Here is a 27,671-nt window from a genome sequence, read left to right on the forward strand (position 1 = left end):
GAAATTGTGCGCTGTAGGGACCGCGCGTCGCCACTGGCCGCCAGGTGCCTGGTGAGCTCAGGCGGACCCCTGCAGGGCTGGCCTTTGTCCTCCAGAGGGCGGTACCTCGCTGACATTCTCCTTCGAGTTTCTGTGTGTAAAACAAGGCGCTGGTTTGGCTGCGGTCAGGGAAGATAATAGTTGGGGATGAAATCAGAGGTAAATTTAATAACCACAAATCAACAACACACATTTCGAAAGAAAAATACACTGTGGAGATATATAGTGTATCTCTCCAATAAGAAAGTTTATACAGTTGTTAAAAAAAAAAAAAAAGCTAATTTTCTGTTAGGCCCATAAACTAGGGCGAATGAAAGGGGTTTCTAGTCAACTTTAGAATGCTGTCTTTGTGTTCAGATGTCCGGGATCTGGTTCTTGAGAAGGAGAGCTCAGCACAGACAGCTGCCAGCATCGTCTCGGAGAAGGAACAGAGCTACACCGCACACCTGTCTGAGCAAGACAACTCCCGTCTGGTGTGAATCGGGCTGAGGCAGAGCCGGCTGTTTGGCTTCTGGTTCCAGATAAACAGCGACCCCTGTTTATAAAGATCATCACCCACAGTGAAAAGCAGACCATCACTTATGAGCGAGTGCCCTGGTCTTGCCGTACTGTATCCCAGATACACTTTCGTAACTTTTCATTTCTTACCTGTTTCATAGTCCACTGTGTGTGTGTGTGTGTGTGTGTGTGTGTGTGTTTTATTATTATTTTAAAATTTACCAGGCTTACTAACTCACTGTCTTTTTTCAACCAAGGAGTCTGCTTCTAAAGACTTCTAAAAGCTTTATTTCTGAAAAGCGATGGTTTGAGAACTGACCACAAGGGGTGCAGCTATAATTTCTTCTCCCTTCCCTTATTTCTAAAATTTTCAATTACGACTTTGCTGTAGTATAGATTGTAAGGGGGTATAAATGGCAGATTTGCACCCTCTAGTGGTTATTTTTCAGTCAAGGAAAATTATCGCTGTTTCAATCTCAGAAAGATAAACTAAACAGCAGGACCAGTAGTGACTATTGTGACTAGGATTGTGAAAAGGAAATTGATTTTAAATCACAGTAATTATAATACAATATTAATGACACATTTCTCTTGTATACTGACAGCAAGCATCTCACTAATGTGGAATGCATACTGTTTGATAGAGCTCTAGATTAGATTGTATTAACGTTTTCTGTAAAGTGGTGAGAAAGTGATTGCATTTCCATTTTCCGAAATTAATTAAAAAGCAAGGTTCTGTGTTCTAAGTAAAAAAAAAAAAAAATCCTTTAAAAATCGATTTAGGAAAGAAGCCATTTGTTAGAGCTAATTACAGACTTCAATTGCTTAACAAGCTGTAATGCGAGTGCATTTTCATGAAGCGTGCACCCTGAAATGGCATTGCGCATCTTAAGAATAGAACTTTTGAAAATACCGTTTGCCACCTATCTGGTCTCGGAAAGAGTACATTACTCAATGACCCACAACCTTACCTGGAGCGCAGAGTCCAGTACATTAGAAACTACATACAGTATCCCCCCCCCACTAGTCTTCAGTTTATTAAAATTCTCTATAGGTAACATTTGTTAATAGATATAAAATGTAGTGCTCTCCAGAAATGTCTTTTTTAAAGTCAGACTAGGGCTTCCTTCACACTTTGCCATTTGGATGAAAAAAGCTTTGAAAATGCCCCCTTGATAATCAAGCTGGTGTGTACAATCTGCCTGTTTATTAAACGCAGAAGCTTGCTGTCCTAGGCATACCCACATGCTTACCTAACTTCTGAACAAACGCAGTGCATAGTTAAGCTGAGAAAGGGGGCAGTGGAGGAGGCTTCTGACTTCATGGTCCAGACCTTAACAATACAGTGGAGAAGCCAAAGCCTTTATAACATAACTGTAAGAGACAGATATGACCTGTCTAAAGTGCAGTATCTTGTGGTAAAAGTTGGCAGAGTGGAACAAAACACAGTTCAATCCAGGTTAAGCAAAGACACTAATGATAAACTCCAGTTACAGGTGATGAAGGGTTGTACAAACCCTGATAGACTAAGCAGAACAAACACAGAGTAAAAGAATGGGAAAATGCGAAATCACAGTGCAATAGCACTTTATAATGGGACAGACAATGAACAGTGAAACAGGTTCATCTTTGATTACTTATTAACATTCACACCAAGCAGTCACAGATAGCATGTTATAATATCATTAGAGAGACAATTTAAAAGCCTGCCATTTAAAATGAATGTCTTAGAACAAGCCTTTTACAGTAGCCTTTCAGAGAACTCGGAATTCTGATTCTTCCATGGAAATGTTGCTTTCTATGGATACGTCGTCAAGAACAGGCTACTGGCAAACCCCTGAACTCAAGGATTCATTTGTAAATGTACAATATTACTATCAAGCTGTGTATTATGGAGAAATAAACTTGTCCAAAATAAACCAAGTTTCAAAAGATAGTTTCAGGTATGAGGTAACCTACCAAAAAATAGTTGGTCTGTCAAAACTAAGAAAAAAAAAAAAAGCAGCATTTTACTGATACTTCATTATATGTTTTGCTAGCGATGAGTGTCAAAATGCCGTGAAACCCCATTTAGCGTCTCAGGGCTTGGGGCACCCCTCCTCCTCCTTCTCCTCCTCCTCCTCCTCCTCCTCGTGGAAAATCTCTCCGTCTTTTTTTCTCCAGCTCAAGTTAACACCGCCCATTTGAGACGTCTTGGAGAGGTGCTCCCGAATCTGAAACAAGAAGCACAATGTTACCAAAGAGTTCTGTCTATCTGGTTGTCCATTTAGCAGGTGACAAGATGGGCAGCAGCAAATAAAAACTTCCATTGGCTACACATGTCTCCAATGTGCAGTTTTAAAAGAAACACGTATTATAGCACACATGCATTTTCGTTTTAAAACATGATATCTAGCACTCTTTAAGGTTAAAGGAAGCTATCCGTTTCTATGCCTCTTTCTTAGGTTATCTCTCTGCACTTGTACTTCCTGGGTCATTTAATCTCAGCAGTGTTTTCTGGGTCAAAACATGTTACTGGCTGGAGGCATTCCAGTCAGTGAGAAGTAGCCGATTGGTTATTGACAAGATAGAAGCCAGTGAATGGGGTGGGGAAATTACTCTCCAGGTGAAATGACCCAGGCAGTACAAGACAGTTGTAAAGCATGGTATCTTTATCCTGGTGTAGTACCAGATATCGTGTTTTGAAATTCAAATCCATGCTTGCAATCACATGTGCTTTCAAAACTGCACATTTGAGATCTATAACATAAATAGATTTGCACTGCAGAGAGACTTTACGGCACTATTTTGTGAACTGCAATTACTTGAAGTGTCCGTTTTAAGTGTCACACTAAATGATACATTCTATCCATCGTCTATTTGGAAAAATCTGGGAAGTGAGAGTAAAACTATAAAAGCTTTCGGCCAAAGCCTTCATCAGTAATATGAAAATGAGACTAACCAGTCTGACACCGAGGGATCACAAATCACAAAAACTTGGATTCAGAAAGGGAATGTCACCCACCTGCTCTAAAATGGCTTCGCTCACTTTGGGGTCTTCAAGATTCATTCCTCTTGGTGCGGTCAATTTGACCCTTCTGATTGTCATCTTATCTGTGCAGAAGACAGTGTGCAACATGTTAGTCAAATGCAAAATAAATAGTTTTAATTGTGCATTTAAGGTTGTGGATTGTTTTGTGCTAATGTAAGACTTTTCTGAGACTTCATGTGGGTTTAGACAACCGAGACCATTCCAAGATGTCATTAAATCAAAGTCCAACAATACAGGCCTTCAACAGCAACTCATTGACACCGCAAGCGAGGGGGTGCGCTGATGCTAAACCAAGGAAACACAAAATCACAAACTCTTATTGCTTTACCTTTAAACATTGTACTTAGTTTCTCTTTCAGCTGTTAACAAGAAGTGTTATTTAAACTTTATAATTATTATAACTGCTACCCTTTGCTTAACCATTCAAATATAACCCTAACCCTAATGTAACGGGCAGTATTATGTGGTGCCCTGCAGTTTGGGACTCTGTCCGTGAGATGAGGTTAAAAGCTACATAACTAGCACTCCCATATGACTCCATGTTCACGCAGTGAACTCTGTTTGGCTAGTTGAACGGTTTACTGAACATTCCGCAAACATTTAACATTGGCGCTTAGACCAACTTCGGATTTAGCTGCGCTAATGGCTTCATTAGTCATATTAGACGAATTTATGGATGATAGCGACCTTAGCAGCGTTCAGTTGGTTGTCATTTTGAACGTAGCGTCCCTTATAAAAGCATCCACATAATAAATATTGTAGAGATCTACGAAATGAGCAAAGCGAGACAGGGATTCAGAGCTAACTCAATTTTTATTTGCCAACAGACGACTGAGTGCTGCGCTGTTATATGACTCTCCGGTCGCTATGAGCTGTAGCCACGCTCTCTAATCAGCTTCTCTCCTATTTCTCAGCACCGTTCCGCTTGTCTCTAGTCGAGGTTACACGCCGACAGGATACCTTTCGCTTTTCATTAAGAAAACCCGACTCCTCTTTTCTAGCACCCCTCCAGTCCCTTCTGCTCTCTTTTACTGCGTGATCCCCTATTTGGGAGAGGCTGCTCCCGTCCCCGGACAGGATTGGTTCTCCAGTTCTGCCGCCGCTGGAATATGTTTTACATTGAGTAGCCTAATAAAACTCGAGAAACTCTACATGACTTTTGAAATAGTTTAATAATCGCATAATTTAATAGTGAAACCTACAACACAATAAACGACGGCTCAGCTGTAGAGGTGCTACACATATTGTGCCATTTAAAAAAAAAAAAAACTGAAGCCGGTGCAGCAACGGACAAGATTGGTGATCTTAAGAACGTTTATTAATTTAAAAAGTATACTATCTTGCAGCTTTGTATTTACTGCAGTGTACTATCTTGCAACGTTGTATGTGCTGCGGTGTAAATCCTGCGGTTTAATGAATAACTGTGTTTGTAACCATTTATAAACTCAAGAAGATCAGCTAACCACTTCTTTTTTTCTTTCTTTTTAAATTATGTAAACGGACCCTTATACAAATTAGATATTAGAGCACTTTAGACTAATTAGTTAATATTTATCATCAGCAATATACATAGGACTATATATTTTACCATTTAAACATTTTACAAATTTTATATTAAAGTTTAATTCACATTATAAAAATAACATAGAATAAACATATCTGATAACTATTTCTGTTTCTTGCTTTGTCATACACATTGACAAAACTTGTCCATCGCCGAGTCAAAGAAATGTTCTCCCATCCAGTCGGTATTTTTGTTCGTATTAAACTGTCTCTTTAGTGTTCGCCACCCTTAGCAAACGTTTGCGGCAAGCAGACCACCCCAGGCTTTTCAACTCACACCGCAATGCATTCTGGTGCATTTTACCTGTCTCTGGTAGCTTTCTCAGCAGGACTACACTTACCAGAATGCATTGCGTTGTGAGTTGAAAAGCCTGAACTGTCCCAAAGTGTCCCAGTGAACATTGAGTCATATGTGAACCCTATCCATAACCAAGAATGCAGGCAAGCTGGGATCTTTTGCATTGCGGTTAAGATGCTCGCTTGCGGGGTCTCTAGTTCTCTAACGTACTCTCTCTATCCAGCACCATACTGGCTGGCCTCAGTGTGCTGTCGATGGTTTGAGGTGGTATGTTAATAAAGAATTCCACTGACCCTATAACCTGGAGTGTGAACTTTGTTCCCTGTCCTGCCCCCTGGTACACTACAATATTACCATCAACCTGTGCATTGTGTGTTCTAATGCTTCATTAACTTTCTATGGCATCACATGATTAAAGTTTCCAATGATGTTTTGGAATCAAACAGAGTAGTTAAAAAGAAACAACATTTCAAAGGGCATATGTTCTGGTATGAAGAAACTCAAGACAAGGCTGTATTTGTTCATAGATTTCACAATTTCCATGAAAATATATTCAGACGTGTAATATTGTAGTTCCTCGTGAAAGTTCTCATTTCCAAAAGAATGGTGTAAATATACATGGTTTTTATCACTCAAAAATAAATGCAGCAAATTAGGAGCCTGGAAGCTGGTTTAGTTTTCTTCCGGTAAATGATAAAACACACACTGCATAGAGCTGCATGACTTCATTTAAGAAACTTTAAAGAAGACATCAGCTGCATCAAAGATCGAAAATATTTCTGCTAAAGATCGCTCTGTCCTGTACGAGAAGGGGACATTTTACATGTCTTGCTTTACATTTATTTATGTTTTTCCATTTTGTTTGATAATTCACTAATGGTGAAGACAGAATGCCCTTAAAATGTGGACATCAAAATGAAATATTCTATAATCTAACATTCTGGTATTTGAGTATTTCGATATTTAGGAACATTTGTTGTATAAAATGTATGCTTGCAATGATGAATATTATATGTGTCGCCTCAGTTGCCAAAAATGCTTTTGTGAATTTAAATAAATAAAATACCTAAATGCCAAGCAAGTTTGGAATAAAGACAGCACGTGTCTTTCCTGGGTGTAACAATGAGGGGTAGCTGCTCCTTGCTCACATTCTCTTAATGACAGGACAGGTTTCTGATCAGGTTCAGGTTCCTCAGATGTCTAGGCTACACCCTGCCCTGCTCTGGGGAGGTCAAACAGCTGCTGTAGGATCCGATGTACTGGGCCTCTGTGTCCCTGCTCACAGACTGAGGTAAAAACACTGAGCTGAACAAGAACACAGACTGAACAGGGAGCCTTACCGTCAAAGCAGAAGAAGGGGAGCTTCATGTTGCAATCCACATCATCCCATTCACCTCTAGATTGATATTTACTATCCCTTACACCTATATTCACACATTTCTGATGCCCTCTAAGACAGTCTGGTTGTGTAAAAGCCCAGTTGTGAAATGTGTAGTTATCCCCCTGGTGTGACCATTTCCAGGGCTCATTGAACAGACCTATCCAGAAGGGCTTGCCCTGCGCTTTCTTCACTAGGTCTTCATTTTCACTGGCGCTCTTTATACTGACGAGGTCAGTGTGGTGTTCTCTACAGTACTGCTGAGCTGCAGTCCAGGTTTTAGATGATGTAATCAGGGTGTATCTCTCAATGATGTTGCTGGTCTCTGTAAACAAACAAATTAAAATCTATGGGACAGAATATGTGATATTCCATTGCAGTCACAATGAAAGGAGCTGTTTGTAGAGTCGTAGTTTGCACATCGTCCAACCAAATTAAAAAAGGCAAAACAAATAAAAAGGACCTATTTTATAAATAGCACCTCTCAACTGCTAAACAACCTAAAACTTGCTGTTTATTATATCATACACCCAGAGGCGTGGCCAGGCCTGTCAAGAGAAATTTGAGGCTCCGGTACATCATATAGCCAGCTACAGCCCCATTAGGGTTAAACAAAAAACAACCCTAAATGAATTTTATTCAATCAGTTTTAACCTAACTTATAAAATATCTGAAACCAAAACTGAAAAAAAGTGTTTTGAGCTATTAAAAAAGCCTCTTCATTTGCAAACAAACACAATTACTACTAACTTGCAGTCCATCTTGGTTTTACTGTGCACGCTGAACTAACTGAGTAATGTAAATGATTATATTACAATAACTTAAGCATTAGAATTTATAGATTCAATGTATATCATTTTGATTAATGTGTCATTGTTTATCCCTAATTATTGTAGGGAAATAAATGACATTAAGTTTTTTTTTTATTTTTTTATAAAAAATACTTTATGTATAATAGAAAATAATTTTCAATACAATCATATAAACACGAGATACAAGTAAGCAAAGATGCGTAGGTCACAGCATGCCCTAATGTATACATTTATCATAACAGACGTCGGTGGAGTCAAATCAAAGAATTGACTGAAGATTCAAACAAAAAATATTACATTAAATACTATGATTATATTAGCATGTCCACCCCATTTCTTATACTCTCTTCCAATCAGTATGGATCCACCCTGCTATCACACACCTTCAACACACCCCTGGTAAAGGGAGAAACTCACCCAAATCTATATTCTATAATTCTACAGTGCGTCACATTTAAGCATTTTACAGACTATCTTAACTTAATTTGTTAGAAACCGTTTCAAACTAGTCCTTTGTTTTTGGTGTTCTGTTTTCACACTGTGTCTCCACTCCTCCACACATCTTGATTAGACACCTGCTAACTTTGGCTCTCTTCCCAGACGCCAAGATACGAGAGACTGCAAATGTCTTGTTTAGTTAGTTGCATGTGCTTTAAGCTATATCAAAATAAGAAAATAAAAATAACAAATAAACTTATAATCAAATACTTAATACTTTATGCAGAATGTCATCTCATTCAATATGCTCTACCGCAATAGTTCCCAGCCCTGTTTAAGATATAAAAACAAGTAAAAAAGCTCTAAGTATATCAGTTCAATTAAAGGTCTTGTTAAGTAACTGATAGCTCAATTGGATGAAAACCAGCAGACACAGTGGGTTCTCAGGACCGTTTTGGAGAAAAACTGCTCTACAACATTAAAGAAAACTAAACCACTTTGGTACTTTCAGGATGCTTTGTGCGTTGGACCCTCGCTCGCGTTGCTTCTGATATACCGGCTAGAGAGTCAGAGCAGCAAGTCTGCACTTCCGAGACGGGCCAGTCAAACTTAATTAAGCATCACTTATTTCCACCCCTATCTCAGAAGACAACCTGTAATAGGTTAATAATTCAAAGAGGAAAGTCATCCTGACACCCAACATTAACCAATCATTGACTTTGCAAGCGATTGATAGGCGATTACGGCTTTGATATACCACCTAAAAACAATATATTTTTCATGTTTTGATTAGCACATTTGCTGTCTTTCAGGTTTGTAGAAAGCTTGGAATTATTATTTAAACTCAAATTATCGTGCAAATTGAAAAAAAAAAAAAAGAGCTCAAATACTTATCCTTGTTTCACACCCCACTCAGACAGTCTGTTGCTTAGTACAGACAGTAACCTTGATTTTGCATTTGCTATGACATTTTGCAGCAGTACCTACAGTAACAATAACAAATGTACTAGGCTTCAACTAGACAAAGGAACCATTCACTTTCCAGTAGTTATCTATATAGAGACACTAAGATTTCTTATAAAAATGTACCACAGTATTTTTGCAGTAGCACCATGCTTTTCCTCTGCATTTATTAGCGTTTACCCTGGCTTGCCATGTATATTAATATGCTTTACCATTAAAAACAAAACAAACAACAAAAAAATCACAAGTGTTATTTACGAGGTTTGCAACCGCCCTCCCCCAAGCCTCGAAGCATTAAATTAATTAATACACGAGTTCTTTATTTAACGTACTAAATTTATGGGAAACTAATACATGCAATTGCACTTTTTTTGTTTTTTTTGGCCCTCGAGGTATACCGTAGTTAAAAGTTATGTCAGGAGCGAGCAATGTCAAAGCCTTCAGTGCGCTGTAATGCGCCACAGCCGAGGTGAAACTTCACTGCCATTCAAAGAAAATATAGAATGACTGTCTAAAAAAAAAAAAAAAAAAAAAAAAAAAGAATCATAGACAGAATCATGAAAACAGGGATGCAAAGTACCCTAGAAAACATTTTTCAAAAGAAAAGTTGAAGGGAAATAGCACATTCTTTAGAAGTCATCCCTACAGTGAGTGATTTAAGCGATTAAAGTCTATGTAAAAGTGACTCTCCTGTACAGCCAGGAATACAGAGCTTTCCCGTAGGATAAAAAAAAAAAAGAAGTAGATTTTCTAAGAATTATTACGATGTCGACGAGTGGATTGAATATTTGTTGAATATTTTTTTTTTTCCCCCCATGTTGTCATTTTGTCGGACATTGTTTAAAAACAGGGAAAGGGAAGGAAGCAGAACATACACTAATAAAGGGTTTTCCAACTGGAAAGATATGCATGCTCTGTTCGAGCAACATGCAGAAAGTGACCGTCGTAAAATCTCAGTTGTTGCATGGACGAAGTATCGGCCATTTCTTCAGGTGAAAAAAACATCCATAGCGTCAACGATATCCACAGGTAGGTCTGCGAAAGTCCAGAAAAACCGAGCTCAAGTCAAAGCGCTTTTTAGAGCAGCAAGCTTTTTTAGGTCCACAAGGATTGTCTTTCCGAGGGCACGATGAATCCGGTACATCTAACAATAGAGGCAACTTTGTCGAATGTTGGATGTGCTTTCCAAGAACAAAAATGGAGCGATGGTACCGACGTTGTTCGTCACACGAATACCAGAACGACCCGATTCACAGATTTGGTGAGCGAATTCAAAGGACAAACGTTACTGAAATTCAAGAAGCAAAATTATTTGCCATTTTAGTTGATGAGACAAAGATTAGTCGAAAAAGGAGCAGTTCGCTCTGTTGATCAGGTACCTTTACAAAGGTTCAGTGAAGGAAAGAGCAATAGGCACCTACCACATGCATAACTCAAGTGCTGATTCGTTAGCAATTTTTATTTACGAAAAAGTCTGCAGTATGGGCATTCATTTTCAGTTCTGTATAGGGCAGTGTTGCGATGGTGCGAGTGTCATGAAATGATGCGGAAACGGAATGCAGGCAAAAATAAAGGAAACAGTACCTCATGCTGTGTACATTCACTGCAATGCTCCCAGACTGAATCTGGTGCTTGTCAACAGCATTTCAGACATGTAAGAAACACTTAAAACAGCCTGTCCTTAACCTAGAGTGACCTGCTACCGCGCGGTGGCGGTACTGGTACAGAGCAAATAATAAGATCATTTTGCGTTATGACGCTATTCTGGCTGTACTGCAAGCAACTGTCTCAGTGCAAAAAGACAGCTCCACCGAGGCGACTGGGTTGAAGAGGAGGTTGGAATCTGCCTCCTTCATCATGCTGGAAAAAAGTGATGGGTATAAGAAATGCACTTTCCGAGCAACTGCAAGAAAGCGACCTTGTGTTACTGCGAGCGACGGACCTGATCAAAGTTACAAAAAAAAAAAAAAAAAAAAAACAAAAACAAAAACACCCAACAAATCAGTAAGAAGCAGCCCGATCAGAAGCAGAATGGGAAGCCAAATTAATGAAAGCAAAACGCTTTGCTGCAAGTGTTGGTGTTGAGAGCGATGCGAACCCTGGGAGTTCTGCATCTACATCTGTCCATTTCAGATCAGCCAGAGAATATAATCCCTGCTTTTATTTCATGTAGACTGGACTACTGTAATGGCCTTTTTTTATCGACTTACTAGCCAAGCTTTATTCAGGCTGCAGATTGTGCAAAATTCAGCTGCAAAGGGTCCTTACCAGAACTAAAAAGAGAGCGCATATAACTGCTGTGTGTGATTATATGTGTGTATGTTTATGTATCCATTTGTCTACATGTATGTATGTGTGTGCATTTTAATCTATTTAATTTTTATTCATCAATTTATGCAGTTTTCTTAATTTTAATTGAATTTCTATGTTTTGCTATCTTTTCTGTTTTTTGTGCAGCGCCTTGAACCTTGTGGTATGAAAGGCGCACTATAAATAAAGATTATTATTATAATAAAATATCAAAGCTCTTAGCTGACTATTTTACGAACACAAAAACTGGACAGCGAAACAATGACGAGCCAAGCAGCATTCACAAGATGAGAAGGGCTTTCTATGCAATTATTGATCGCTTCACTGCCGAACTGAGTCGATGCTTTACAGATAATGAAAACTTCTTCAATCAATGGAAGCATTCAACACAAAATCGCCAAAGTTCATGGGATGTAGACACTTAGAGTTTTCGAAACTGTATCACACCCACATTGATGAGGTCGTTTTGAATTCTCAAACCTGTGCGGCAAAAACGTACTTTTATTCAGTACTGTCAAATGCAGAGGACTGTGACATTCTCACGTTGTTTAACACATTGCAGACTCTTCCTCCGGCCTATACAAAAGTGCTGAAGGTAATTCAAATCGCCCTTACCTTGCCAGTAACCACAGCTTACAATGAAAGATTCTCCCCAGTTTTGAAGAGAGTAAAAACCTACAGCAGGACAACTACATGGGATGAAAGATTGAGCCATTTAATGCTTCTGGCAGTTGAACAGCTGGTGAAATCATTTGATTTGGATGTTTTGGTGAATGATTGTGAGAACGCCGGTATCCTTAGCTTGATGAATCTATCATCTGGATCTTTTTTTTCTCCTGTTACATCTCAAACCAAAACGAAATCATTTGATTTCTTGAAGACTACCTCGTTGGATTACAAAAATTGAACTATTAATTCACTCTATAGTAAAGAAATGCGTTTACTGTTTTGAATTACACCCGGTGCCGTCAAAATACCAACATAATGAACAATATTTACTCAGTTGTAGGGAAGTGCATGGCAAATTATTGTATGTGTTACACACATTGATTTATTGATAGTTGTTTGTTTTTTATTTTTATTCTGCTGTCGGTTCACAAAATGGTAATGGTATCACTTCTTTCTTGAAACAACATATCAACCATTTGTTTAAAACGTTGGTCAAAACCAACACAAAGAATAACAAGGGGGTGTTTCAGGTGTTACATACATTGATATGAAATGTAGTTGTCTGCAACATTATGTACCTACACTTGTGAATTATTAAAGCAAGTTATCAACTGTCCATCAGTCAATCAGTATGTGGTTAAATCAATGCCAGTAGCATTCTGTTTATTGATTTGATAGTTTACTGGGATGATAAATTCACCAAATATGGAAAATCAATCATTAACCTTTCCATTTTATAAGTCTTTATGATTCTGCATCAATTGTCGCATGTGGATTTTGTTTGAGAATACGGAATTGGATCAGATTTATTTTATTAAACGTTGGTGTTGGTGCGGTGTGTTGGTTTTTTTTTGTTGTTACTGTTATTTGTGTCATCTCCGAAATGTTTATGTAGGTGTTTCAGATGAGCACAACATGAGTTGTTAGCACTGGAAAAAACAGTAATTAAACAGTAAGGTTTTGCTAAATTGGCACCACTGGTCTTGTGTATGTTATTCCTAAGCCCAAGGCAAGCCACATTGGCTCAGTTTTTATATGAGATGCCAGCAGTAAACCAAGAACTACACTGATTCTACAGACTGCCATCATTTTGATCTAAACCATTTTGATAGCAATTACAATTTAGTCACTGCTTCTTTTACAGCGTTAAATATTAAACAAGCTCTCTCTCTCTCTCTCTCTCTCTCTCTCTCTCTCTCTCTCTCTCTCTCTCTCTCTCTCTCTCTCTCTCTCTCTCTCTCTCTCTCTCTCTCTCTCTATCTCTATCTCTCTCTCTTTCTCACCAGTACAGTCAGTTGTTTTCACTATTCAACAAATATTCAATTTCATCTTACCGTTGTAGCACATGAAAGGCTTATATTCTGTGCAGATTGAATCTGTCCACTGTCCTTTTGGCATGACTGAAGCACAGAAGAATTTTGGTCTCCAGTTGGTGTAGATTACCTCATCTCCATTGGACCACTGCCAGTTCTCTTTGTCACGATGCAGACCGATCCAGGTGGATGTAACTGCAGGTAAGATGCCTAAAATACTATTCATCTTGGCCTTGTCTTCAATGGTGGCCAGGTCTTTGTTCTTGTTTCTGCAGAGGCTCTGAGCTTTATGCCATGTCTTAGTTTCATTAGTTCCTTCAAAGCTGCAATTACCAGAGTATCCTCCTGGAGAGAAGGCACCCGCAAAATTATTGAAAAAGTGATCTTCAGATAAAATGATATGCACACTGCATGTTGTTAAAAGTCAGAGATCAGTTGTAAAAATGTAGCTTTTCTTTTAAAAGCTTGTAATGTTGCACAGTAACTGCAATTTTGCTATGCTTATACATGCATTTATAATAGTTTATCATGATTTGTCTTTTTTTAAATGCTTTACAATGCCTTGCTGAACTTTACAATGCTGATCTATGGTTTATCATGCTTTTAATATGCTTTTACACTTTGCTATGCTTTTACTGTGGTATACTTCTATAAGGGATACAAGTACTGTTTGATAAATAGTAAAGTAAAATTAAATACACAACACTTCCTTAAGGATTACCTGTAGCCAGGTAATAGGGAAGCAAATAGGCTCTATAGAATCCACAGTGTTGCACTGAACATTATATATCCCAGAACACTAGCATTATATTGATCACACAAGCACACACACAACAGGAACAGAGACTAAACTGGAGCCCTTACCTGAACAGCAGACGAAGCAAAACAGGTTGCTACACGAAGTGTCATACCAGTCACTTTTCTCATTCATCACCACACATTTCTCATCGCCTTCTTTATTGTTTGGTTCTCCGCTGGAATCACGGTTGAACCAGCTCCGATAAGTGTAGTTATCCCCCTGGCGTGACCACTTCCAGGGCTCATTGAACAGGCCTATCCAGAAGGGCTTGCCCTGCGCTTTCTTCACTAGGTCTTCATTTTCACTGGCGCTCTTTATACTGACGAGGTCGGTGTAGTGTTCTCTACAGTACTGCTGAGCTTCAGTCCAGGTTTTAGATGATGTAATCAGGGTGTATCTCTCAGTGATGTTGCTGGTTTCTGTAAACACAAACAGCAGATCAAAGAGGCTCTGAGCCCAAAGGAAAATCTCCAATTTGTAAAAACAAAGCAAATCTTAGTAATACTACATATTCACAGTATAGAAATAGCTAAATCTTTGCCCGTGTAGCACATGAAAGCTTTTCCCTCATTGCAGTCTTTATCAGTACACAACATTGGATCTGGCTTCATTATCCAGTCCACTCAGCTGTTTCATTAACAGATTAATTGAATCTCATCTCACCATTGTAGCACATGAAAGCTTCCTTGCCAGTGCAGAGTAAATCCTTCCACTGTCCTGTTGAACTGACTGAAGCACAGAAGAGGTCTGCCATCCAGTTGGAGTAGATGACATCATCGCTGTTAGACCACTGCCAGTTCTGTGTGTCATCACGATACAGCCCAATCCAGGCAGCTTCACTGAGAGAATATCCTGTAAGTTTTAAGAGCTGCTCTGCTTCTTCCTGGCTGCGCACAGTGGCCAGGTCTATGTGGTTCTCTCTACAGTAGCTCTGAGCTTCAGACCAGGTCATATTAGTTCCCACAAACACATATTTTCTGATCTGGTTAGAAGCGGGCATGCAAAAACCTAAAAATAAATAAATAAATTATATATCGTCGTTCGTTGCCCCTTTAAGACCAGACCCAGCACACGGAAATTGATTTTTAAAGCGCCAACGCACACTTTTTAATAAACACAAAATGAAAACAAACAAAACAGAAACGAACACCTAGCTCGCTCTTGGAGCTCTAACTAACATTAACGGGAACCTAACTAAGCACTCAGGACGGCTAAGCCATTTACCTGACACAAACAGCGAACACAAACTCACACAGCACTCTCTTCAATACGACTGTGCACGCACAGTCGGGCTCTGCACTCAGCAGCCTTAAATACCCTGCACCTGGCTCCAATTTACAATTAACACCAGGTGCAGGGGATTAACTAAACAAAAAAAACAATTAACAATTACAAAAACCCTTAGCCCAATTCACCCACAGTGCATTTTCACATGGTTTTAGCAGGGATGAATTTTAACCCCCTCCCTGCTATCTATACATTATATATATATATATATATATACAGTATTGTGCAAAAGTTTTAGGCAGGTGTGAAAAAATGCTGTAAAGTAAGAATGCTTTCAAAAATAGATTATATTTATCAATTAACTAAATGCAAAGTGAGTGAACAGAAGAAAAATCTAAATCAAATCCATATTTGGTGTGACCACCCTTTGCCTTCAAAACAGCATCAATTCTTCTAGGTACACTTGCACAAAGTCAAGGATTTTGTAGGCATATAGTCAGGTGTATGATTAAACAATTATACCAAACAGGTGCTAATGATCATCAGTTCAATATGTAGGTTGAAACACGATCATTAACTGAAACAGAAACAGCTGTGTAGGAGGAATAAAACTGGGTGAGGAACAGCTAAACTCAGCTAACAAGGTGAGGTTGCTGAAGACAGTTTACTGTCAAAAGTCATACACCATGGCAAGACTGAGCACAGCAACAAGACACAAGGTAGTTATACTGCATTAGCAAGGTCTCTCCCAGGCAGAAATTTCAAGGCAGACAGGGGTTTCCAGATGTGCTGTCCAAGCTCTTTTGAAGAAGCACAAAGAAATGGGCAACGTTGAGGACCGTAGAAGTAGTGGTCGGCCAAGGAAACTTACTGCAGTAGATGAAAGACATGCTTACTTCCCTTCATGCTTACTTCCCTTCGCAGTTGGAAGATGTCCAGCAATGCCATCAGCTCAGAATTGGCAGAAAACAGTGGGACCCTGGTATACCCACCTACTGTACGGAGAAGTCTGGTCAGAAGTGGCCTTCATGGAAGACTTGCGGCCAAAAAGCCATACCTCCGACGTGGAAACAACGCCAAGTGACTCAACTATGCATGAAAACACAGGAACTGGGGTGCAGAAAAATGGCAACAGGTGCTCTGGACTGATGAGTCAAAATTTGAACTATTTGGCTGTAGCAGAAGGCAGTTTGTTCACCGAAGGGCTGGAGAGTGGTACAAGAATGAGTGTCTGCAGGCAACAGTGAAGCATGGTGGAGGTTCCTTGCAAGTTTGGGGCTGCATTTCTGCAAATGGAGTTGGGGATTTGGTCAGAATTAATGGTCTCCTCAATGCTGAGAAGTACAGGCAGATACTCATCCATCATGCAATACCATCAGGGAGGCATCTGATTGGTCCCAAATTTATTGTGCAGCATGACATCGACCACAAACATACAGCGAAAGTCATTAAGAACTATCTTCAGCATAAAGAAGAACAAAGAGTCCTGGAAGTGATGGTATGGCCTCCACAGAGCTCTGATCTTAACATCATCGAGTCTGTCTGGGATTACATGAAGAGCAAGAAGCAACTGAGGCTGCCTGAATCCACAGAAGAACTGTGGTTAGTTCTCCAAGATGTTTGGGCCAACCTACCTGCCGAGTTCCTTCAAAAACTGTGTGCAAGTGTACCTAGAAGAATTGATGCTGTTTTGAAGGTAAAGTGTGGTCACACCAAATATTGATTTGATGTAGATTTTTCTTCTGTTCACTCACTTTGCATTTTGTTCATTGATAAATATAAACTATTAACATGTCTATTTTTGAAAGCATTCTTACTTTACAGCATTTTTTCACACCTGCCTAAAACTTTTCGGTTTCGTATACATGATGATCTGGTCGGCTATTTATATATATATATTAGGGTATATATATATATAAGCTATATATATATATTATATATAGTTCATGAAAATGGTTTTTACGTTATTATATATTGTATGTGCTGTTCTGAAAGAATTTGAATGAATGTCAGATTTGCATACACTAACATACTGCATACATTTTTTTTCTTTTTAAGCTTTTGAAAAGATTTATCATCCAATGAGATACATTTGAAATAGAAATAGAATTATGGGCTGGTTTCACACACTTCCTTGCCTAACTTAACATTAGTGCTGATAGGGTTCTTGCAAGAGGTTTGATTTCTTAAAAATTATTGAACTACTTCAGGTAAAATTAATCAAAAATAGCTTATTAAAATCAAAATGCAAACAGGAACAAAGCAAATCAAAGAACACATATAGCATAAGGTAGACCTCAGGATGTGTAATGTCTGAGCTGCATTAGTGGAGATGTTAGTTTCTGTGCTGCATCAGTGGAGATGTTTGTTATCTGAGCAAAGAAATTACTTCATACAGCAGGGATATACAGCTAGCTGATGTAATTTCTTTGACCAAATTTGGCCTTGTTTCCCTAGCATGAGACAAAGCACATTAAAAGTTACGTTTGTGTTTCTTCTGTCAGCAGAAACCCAAATAACAAGAAGCTATATTTAAGAACAATGCTATGAGTTTTGTTCAATTCTCACAGGCAGGATAGCGCTATACCCATAGGATAGCGCTATACCCATAGGATAGCGCTATACCCATACATCACAAGGTCAAACAACAAGACTGGTGATTGCAAATAGCTGATGTGCACCAGGTATGTACAGCTTAATTTTAAAACTGCAGATATTACATTAAACATAGGAAATCACACAATGTTTACAGACAGTTTCAATGGTTTATTTACCATTTAAATGGGAAGCATAAGTAAAGGGTTGTATAATGAAAAGGAACAAAGGCTGAAAACTGTTTATTAAGCAGAAACAATTCATGCGAAATCTAAAGAGCTATCATCTGTGCCCAGGCCACAGCTGCACTCTGAGTTATGAAAAGCCAGTCACTCCCTACAAGGCCAGGGCAATACATAGGCAAAAATCCTTACATATCCCCCCTTTGAATTACCTTCTTAAGATAACCAATATTCATAGCCTTCTGTTTAATCTGACACTTGTCATAACAGAACATAACGAGAGTGGCTACCAGTGTGAGAACTGACAGATATACTCCTTCCCTGAATATCCTCAATGTCAGGTAGATGTGCCGAAATCATATTTAATCCATAATCATCCTCTCCAATTACTTCTATTTTAAGTGGGATACAAATTATTTTCTGACATCCAGAAACATTGTGTTTTTTTTTTTATCCTTGTGCAACAAAGAAAATAATTAAAGATCAGGTTTAATTGTTATCATTACTAATCTTTTTTTTTTTTTAAACTATGTTAAAACAAAATTTATTATATCCCTGTGGCAGGAAATGACGGTGACGTCAGACCAGAAGAAGGACGAACAACGAAAGGTATCTGCAGTTCACAGGCACGGCGTGCACCGTTTATTAAAACGTACAGAAATAAAATATTTAAAACAAAAATAAACACTTGCTCACAGAGCGAAATAAAAGGTTTTAAATAAAATAAAATCATGAACACAAAACAAAACCCATACAGGTCAGGCTGGGAAATCGCCTTCACTGATCCTATACTCAGTTTTAAATTTCTTTTCTCTCTCATCTTGCTATCCTGTTCCCAAAGGTATGTGGGTCTGGTGGGACAGTATCCCCCTGCCCCCCCCCCCCCCCCCCCCCCCCCCCCCCCCTTGTGCAATGCACACATGGCCCCAACAGCCACCTCCCCCCTCAGTCTCAATGTCCCGGAAGAGGGGTCTGGAGTAATCCATGGGGGTGGCCATGGTGGGAGGTCCTCCTCTCCCCATGTCTTCCTGGCTGGTAGCTCCCTCTTCCGGGGCTCCAGCCAAACTGTAGCGGGGGGAACTGCTCTCCTGACCCCCACCGCCCTTCATGGCCTGCAGCTCCCCAGGCAAAGCGAGACCCTCGGCGACCCCAGGGAATAGAAAAAAGAGAGACACAAGCCACCCCAGGCGATGCAGAGCAGCAGGCAGACCCAGGCAATGCAGACGTGGCATCCTTGGGCGGTGCGAGGCAGGCATCCATGGGCGGTGCGAGGCAGCGCAGCAGCGGTCCCTCGGAAGGTGACGGCGGCAGCGGACCCTCTGGAGGTGATGGCGGGAGGAGAGCCAGGCCTAGCTGTGGTGCTGGGGTTGGCCCTCTTCGCAGCCACTACGGCCGGGCGTTTTTCCCCCGTGCTCCCCTCAGCAACCTATGCAGGGGCTGCTGAGGTCCGGTAGCATCTTGCCTTGGTCCCTCCAATGCTGACTGGAGAGGCAGCTCCTGCTTCTCTCCCTCTAGCGGGGGTGGAGACAGAGACAGCTCCTGCTGCTCTGCTGCTGGCGAAGGTGGCAGGGGCTCCTCCCCTTCTGGCGGCGAAGGCGGCAGGGGCTCCTCCCCTTCTGGCGGCAGTTGGGAAACCAGCAGGCATGCTGCCTCTGCTGGTGGAGGTGGGAGCGGCACTCAGTCCTCCCATGGGGTTGGAACCAGCAGGTATTCTCCCTCTGCTGGTGAGTACCTGGGCTGTGGATGCACTGTCTCCCCCTCTTGGGCTGTGGACGTTCGGGCTCCTCCCACTCAGGCACAGGACGTTCGGGCTCAGCAGGCATTCCTCTGGTGGGAAGGGGCAGTTCACTGGGTAATGCCCCCTATCCCCACAGATGCAGCAGCAATACTGCACTCCCATGCTGTGGAGGAGGGCTTCCCAGATAACCTCCTTGTGGTTATGGCTCCACCATTTCTTCCTGAGGTGGCAAGTGGTAACCGTCAGGCTACACGTGGCCAACCTTGCCAATTTCAAAGCACCACTCCTCCCCCCTCAAGCATGTCAGGCAGACTTGCTGTGGCTGTTGCTTCCTCCAGCTCCTCTTTTTCCATCTTCTTCCTCCCATCTTTTCTCCAAAAAAATTAATAATAATAAAAATAAAAAAAAAATGCTGTATTCTTCTGCAGTACCTCTTCTGGCCTGAGTCCAGGTGGCGCTGGTAATCACACACTGGACATTCAATTCTTTCAACCGATCTTGAGAACAATGTATTATTCCTACCCTTCTCACGCATCCATCCTCACTAATAACACTCATCCAAATAACATTTCTTTTCTGTTCTTCTGGAGGGTCTACTAAACTTTACTAAGCTGTTTCCTTTTAATATCACCTTGTTAATTACATTACCAGTTTTATTATGCAGATCATAGTCTCTAAAAACTGGAGCTATAATTTCAAAAATTATACACTGAATAAGTACTAAAATAGTACATGCATGCCCAGTCATCTATTTGTAACACATTGGGAGCAATTCCTTTTCCATACACAGTTACACAAAACTCTGTTATATCTTGTGATATTCTTTTATACAATACCCACAGATGTATTCATTTTGTATAACACTATTGATAACCCATTGTTATAAATAACATTACCATTCATTTCCCTACATTTTAGACACATTCAACACTACAATAAATCAGTCCAATTCCACATTGGTTACAAAAAAAAAAAAAAAAAAAAAACTTCCAGCTGACAATATTGTAGCATTTCAGGGATTGGTTCCAGAGCAGAGCAGCAGTTTTCAATAATCTCATTGCAATAGTCTGAGAGTGAACAGTTCTGTGTGGTCAGCTGCACGTTCCTGATCCTGGTTGCCAGCTTGAATCCTCCCTTGTCGCATTGTCTGAATCGCCTTCAGAATCAGCCTGCAAGAAATGCAAGTGCAGTATTAAGATCTTTTGATGACATCTGATTTCACTCGGACCACAATGGGGCCTTCTCTCCTTGACTTTCCTTTCTCACCTGGGAATGCGTACTCTCATATTGGGGTTTTTACCAGAAAAAGAACACCTACTGCTTAACTCAATGACCTGTGTAACTCACATAGGCTGTTTATTCACAAGATCGCTGTGGAGGATGTGTGAGGTCTTTTTGTTTCTTAACCACAAACAGCCATTTCTGATCACCCATGCATGAAAAAGAAAACGTTAGGTTATTACCATAACCCTGGTTCCCTGAAAAGAATGACAACCATTACCGAATGGGAAGAGCTTCTCTGACCTGTCAATCCCCCAAAAAGCTGCCCTATCAGGGCCCTGCTGTGAGGGGGAAGTCAACTAGGGACATGACCTCGAAGGGTAATGGTTGTTATTCTTTTCAGGGAACAAGGGTTATGGTAATAACCTAACGTTCCCTTTTAAGTGGAATGACAACCATTACCAGGTCGGAAGCTGTACCAAAGCTGTCGTGGCTCCAGATTACCGATAGTACAGCTCCAGGGCGATAGCCTCAGAGCCCTCATGATGCCTAAGGGCATGCTGTCTGCAACACCCTCAAGCCCAGGGAGGGCCTCGCTCAGTTTGCAACATGAAGGTGGGTAAAAACGCAAAAATATCTGACTCCAGTGCCGTGAAAAATTATTTGCCCCCTGTCTGATTTTTTCTGCATTTTTGCACATTTTTCACATTGAATTTGGTCAGATCTTTTTGTGGGTTGTAGTAGTATATAGAGGGAGTCTGAGAGAAAAAAAATGACACCAAAGTTTGGTGCTTCTTTCATTTGTCTGGTGTGCAAGGTAATCAAACATGCAATCTTCAGGTGTGAAAAAGTTATTGCCCCCCCTAGTTAACTCAACCCAATTAAAGGGATAGTTAGGGTCAGCTGTTTAAATACTTTGGTTAACAATCAGGTCTGATTTGGGCTATCCCTGCCCAATATAAATCTGACTAACTTTGGCCCTTACCATCAGAGTGAAGTTGTCAGCACACAGGTTCTAGAGGCACATCGTGCTACGATCAAAAGAAATTCCTGAAAAACTCCAGAAAAAAAGCTGTTGATGCCTATCATTCTGGAAAGGGTTACAAAGCCATTTCTAAGGCTCTGGGGTCCATCAAACCACAGCCAGAGCCATATTGTCCAAATGGAGAAAGTTTGGGACAGTAGTGAATCTTCCCAGGAGTGGCCATCCTGCGTAAAACTGTCTACCATCAGAAAGACACTGGGCAAAAATGAGTTTCATGGCAGAGTAGCAAGGCGGAAATCGCTGCTCACTGAGAACATCATGAATGTTCGCCTCAAGTTTGCCAAAAAGCACCTGGATGATCCGCAAAAGTTCTAGAACAATGTTCTATGGACAGATGTGTCAAAAGTGGAACTTTTTGGCCAACATGGGCCCCATTGTGTCTGGCGAAAACCAAACACTGCATTCTACAGTATGAACCTCATACCAACAGTCAAGCATGGTGGTGGTAGTGTCATGCTTTGGGGATGCTTTGCTGCATCAGGACCTGGACAACTTGCCATCATTGAAGGAACCGTGAATTCTGCTCTGTATCAGAGAATTCTACAGGAGAATGTCAGGCCATCCATCCATGAGCTGAAGCACGGCGCCATGTGCCAGCGGGGTCATGCTACAGCAGCTGCCACAATAGCTCACGCGACTCAAACACAGTAAGAACTACACGAGCTAATGGAAAGAGAATAAAAGCTTAGCGCCAATCTCCGTAGAGGGGTTGAAACCAATTCTAATCAGTAGAATCTACCGAAGTTAGACTAAGGAAACTAGCAATCTCAAAATACTAATATCGTAGCTTACCACAGTGAATCCAATTTGCAGGTTAGATATTCAATTTTGAGCGTTTTACCGTGCAAAGGATACAATTTCCAGCACAAAGAGAGCACAAGGCAAGCTAGGTGTTATCTCAGTGAGATGAGAGAGAAAATGGCAATATAATATTGTGAGGATGTCCTTGATCAGCAGGAGGTGGGACAGATTTCCTCCTCACAGCAGGGCCCTCATAGGGCAGCTTTTTTGATATATGCACAGTGATTGCCGGGGTCAGAGAGGCTCTTCCCATTCGGTAATGGTTGTCATTCCACTTGAAAGGGAACTCAAGTTACTATCTGTTTCTTTATGAATAGCCATCACCAATAGTCACCACCAGGTGGCGGTGTGTAACAAGTGTTATATACCCAGTAGTTTTACCAATTCACTATGTACCATCGCTAGTGTGTATCCTTTATCACTCTCTACTGATAAGGAATATCCCATTACATTTACTGTTATAGTAGCTGTGCTGTTTCTAATTGTGAACATATTAATCCAATTTAAGAAGGCATCTATAATTACCAATATATTCTGTAGCCCCACTTTCTTTCTTAAGGACAGAATATAAAATATTCGTTTGCAACCACAAGGTGGTTCCCATAAATGCATTAAAAAATGTTTTGATTCTAAATCCAATTTTACAAAAGAAAAAAAAAAAAACTTTAAAGAGAAAAAAAAAATTAAATTCTTCATCTCTTTCCTTTTTTTGGCAAGATGCCCAACGCACACAAAAAATGAAATGTGAAAAGAAAAGTTACAAGTGTTCAAAGGTTCATGCTTCCCATACAGAAATGATGGGAACTAGTCTTTTTCCACTTACTAACAGCATTAATTTAACAGATCAAATATAATACCGCAGGGCTCAATAAGTCAGGGTCTATTAGAGAAATGGAGTCCGGTAATAAAAAATAAAGTGTGAGTCAAGAATGCGAGAAACAGAAATAAAACAGCTCCTTAGAAATAAAATAACTCCTTCTTCCTGGAAAAAAGCTAAATGCATAAAAACCATGAGAATGACCAGTGTAACAAGAGAGACAAAAGCACCGCTTTACTCAAGTCAAGACAACAGTTATGTCGTATTTCTCTACAAAAGCAAAAAAAAAATAAAAAATGTTGCAAATTTATTTCAATGGTAGTCGACTTTAACCATTAAAATAACCACATTTACAATATAAAAGTAATTGTTTTAATTAATGCATGAACAGTACTCCAAAACCATATTCATCTTATTTGCCATAATCCAAACCACGTCTAGTTTGCAATATTGCCACAACACAACTTTACATGTACGTAGAGTTTAACAATGTAATCTTTTTCCTCTCTAAGGTATCCATTAGCATTGTCAGCTATAAAACCATTCTCTCTCTTTTTTTTCTGCCGCCAGCGCTTGCTGCTGACTGCACCCATTTCTGTCTGTTAAACAGTCCAAGAAACGTTAATGCTTCACACAGAAGTAAAAGTACTGCCTATGTTCGCTGCACTTAATAACAGCTTGCAATTGAGAGGCTCAAAATAAAAAGAAAATAAGAGTGCACGTAAACTTGACCTTCATGAGTAGCTGGGTCAGACATGCTGTCCGACTGTGATCACACTGCAGCACACGTTTGTGATATTTCTTTTAGGATGTGGTCCATACACTCTGCCAGCCCAGAGCTCTTTGGGCGGCGAAGGATGTAGAATGACTGTTATACGTCAACCAGGGCACCAGGGTGCTTCATGCTTAAGCCAGTGAATGTGATCCTTATATAAGTAATTAATTTACTGAGGCGTTTCCTCATGGTCAGTCGTGATCAGTGGATTTTTTACTACTGTGAGTGCATCATTACTTTTGCTACTGCGGCCGTCTGTTCTATATTAGACAGTGAGAAGTTGACTTTATTCTGATACGCATTCATACCCTATAGCCAAGCTCATACCTGTATTACTTTCCACCAATTGTGCAGTCCTGTACTGCACTGTCAATCTCTCGCACCAACACTCCTGTTTCATTTTCAATCTTCCTTCTGGTTCAATCGTCACATTAATCTAGTTATCATCACCTCTCCTATGTATGTTAATACTGAAAAAAGCAAACTCGCAAGAAGCTCTGTAAAACATGAATTGCGATAAACATAAAACATATTGTATCCCAGCGTGCCAACAGATCTGACACCAACGCGTATATTCTGAACCACACCGTAGGTACTTGTAGCTCTGATACTGCTTACTCTGTAACTTCAGCCGATGTACCCAACTCGCTGCGACTCTGCAGCCTGTTGCTGCAGAGCTGTAATCTTTGTGGATCATTCTAGCTCTGAGATCGATTGTAACCTCTTGTTCCCATTACAGAATTATCAGCATACTTTGATAACACATTTACATTTTCCTTAAATTGGTATTTAAAAAAAAAAATACGTTTACGCATAATTATACTGTAAATTTTCATTGTGTAATGCGCATTCTTCTCCCCTGAAGGAAAGCCGTAATTACGATTAATAGCAAAACATCGTAGCACTCAAAAATGATGCATCCCTTTTATTTGTTCGATTTCCTTCTCTTTTGCAACACATACCAGTGCAACTGTGTTGTTGCATTCAGTGCGCTTCCTTGTACATTTCTCATAATAATGTCACTTAAGTCCTTGCACTGACCCACAAGTGTCATTTTACGATCTTTCAAATCCTTTCCGTATATTTCCAACTTTCCCTTTTACACCAAACAGACCACTTGCAGACCACAAAACTTAAAAGCCAGTATTTCCTTATCTTTCTTTTTTTTGTGTGTGGATCAAACTCAAACAATTCTGCCAGTTTCTTTTCTGGCTCAGTTTCTTTAGCCAAACACGAATTCACAAAAAAAATTACTGTGATTTGCAACATATTCTTCTTTGAAGTGATCTAATGCAAAAAGCGTGGCCTCACCCTTGCCTCTATTCCAAGTTACAAAAAGTTTCAAACAGTTATTTTATTCCTTGTTTGGTTTTGCTTTGCTTTTAACAATGTGTGGTGAAGAGACCGAACTTGTAATCCTTTCGCTCTGTCTTATCAACTGGCCCGTAAATTCATGGCACATTTAATTTACACTTAGATGTGCCTGAACTGGGCTTAACTGGAACTTACCGTTGGATTGTTCCTTGTCAGTTCAAATAAATGTGAACGGTTAATTTAAAGGCTATCCTAATGCCCCTTATTGTGACTTACAAACCAGACAGTAAAAAACAAAGACAAAATACCTTTTTTTTATATATTTCACAGTATACAGTATGTTTCTGCTAAAAAAAATACTGTAATCTTTCGTATACTCACCAAATCAACTTGGCCTCAAAAGATGTCCAGTTGTCCTGCCCGAAGGTGTTTTCTGTTTGGGGTTCAACATCTCCTGGCTACCGGTTCGCCAAAACGTAACAGGTTCGATTTCTTCTTCTTAAAATAATTAAATTTCTTCGCGTAAAGTTATCAAAAATGGTTTATTCAGGAATCAAAATCCAAACAGGAACAAAGCAAATAAAACACATACAGCATACGGAAGACCTCAGGGGTTGTAATGTCTGAGCTGTATAAGTGTGAATGTTTGTTTCCGAGCCCAGCTTTCATGGTGTCAGAGATGTTAGTTTCTGAGCCGGCATCAGTATAGATGTTATTTTCTGAGCTCAGGAATTATTTAATACAGCACAGATATACAGCTAGCTGACATAGTTTCCTTGACCAAATTTGGTTTTATTTCCCTAGCATGATGCAAGACAAAGCACATTAAAAGTTACTTTTCCATTTCTTCTTTATCAGTGTTAGCAGAAATCAGATAACAGGAAGTTACATTTGAAAACATTACTATGTGTTTTGCTCATTTCTCGCAGGCAGCATAGCACTATACCCACGCATTACAAGGTCGAACAAGACTGGTGATTGCAAATTGCTGATGTGCACCAGCTATGTACAGCTTAATTTTAAGAGTTTATTAATCCTGCGTGGATTCAGATATTACATTAAACACAGGAAAATCACACAATGTTTACAGACAGTTTAAATGATTTATTTACCGTTTAAATGGGAAGCATAAGTAAAGGGTTGTATAATGAAAAGGAACAAAGGCTGATGAAACAATAAGAGCTTGTGCCATTTAACTGGAACAACATGTACACTGCCCCACGCAAGATGTGTGTATCAGAAGATGACGTGTTCCAATAGTGTGTTTCAATTGGTTTGATTATGGTTTGTACACAGGCTCAAAACAGTTTATTAAGCAGAACGAATTTATGCGAAAGTGTTAGCATCTGTTCCGAGGCCACAGCTGTACTGTGACTTAGGAAAAAAACAGCCTCTCCCTAGAAGGCCAGGGCAATATATAGGCACACATCCTTACATTCCCTACCTGCAAGACACAGCAGGACCAGCGCAGTCTTCTCCATCCCAGCGGTCTCAACAAGTCTGATCGTCCTTTCAGAGTGTTCAGCAGACAGGAGCTTGGAGCTTGGAGCGGTGTCCCCAACAGGACCTTTATACCAGTGCAATCTTTTCTGCGCAGTCGCTGTGTGTGTGCAGGGACGGAGCGTGGTTGTGAAACTGTCTATATTTAAGTATGTAAATGTTTTAATCAAATGAGGACTAATTAAATAAAGGGAAATACATGAAAGAGTCTTTGTTTCTTCTTGTATAATTTGCATTGTGTGTTTCCGTTTAGCATCTGCCCAAATAAATAACAGGAAATATATCCAATAGCTAACACAACGAGCACATAGTGTTGGTAGGCATCAGCAAGCATGCGCTGCGGAA

At 40.0% G+C, this 27,671-nt stretch overlaps 1 protein-coding gene across 3 annotated transcripts; it reads right to left on the reverse strand.

Annotated features, from left to right (window-relative positions):
• Positions 1-37: 37 nt before the first annotated feature.
• Positions 38-27,671, reverse strand: LOC121298655 (macrophage mannose receptor 1-like). 3 transcript variants are annotated; one of them, XM_041225815.1, is made up of 7 exons: positions 27,271-27,665; positions 14,775-15,119; positions 14,177-14,530; positions 13,334-13,657; positions 6,968-7,132; positions 3,542-3,630; positions 38-2,750 (listed from the first exon to the last, which is right to left on the reverse strand). In XM_041225815.1, the coding sequence occupies exons 1-7, from the start codon at positions 27,560-27,562 to the stop codon at positions 2,616-2,618; spliced, it is 1,704 nt and encodes a 567-aa protein (XP_041081749.1). In that variant the 5' UTR covers positions 27,563-27,665; the 3' UTR covers positions 38-2,615. The 3 variants fall into 3 exon arrangements, with proteins under 3 accessions (XP_041081749.1, XP_041081748.1, XP_041081750.1); XM_041225814.1 differs by having other exon boundaries at positions 6,770-7,132; positions 27,271-27,659; XM_041225816.1 differs by lacking the exon at positions 6,968-7,132 and having other exon boundaries at positions 27,271-27,671.

Source organism: Polyodon spathula, chromosome 24 (genome assembly GCF_017654505.1).
Source record: "Polyodon spathula isolate WHYD16114869_AA chromosome 24, ASM1765450v1, whole genome shotgun sequence".
Taxonomy (NCBI): Eukaryota; Metazoa; Chordata; class Actinopteri; order Acipenseriformes; family Polyodontidae; genus Polyodon; species Polyodon spathula.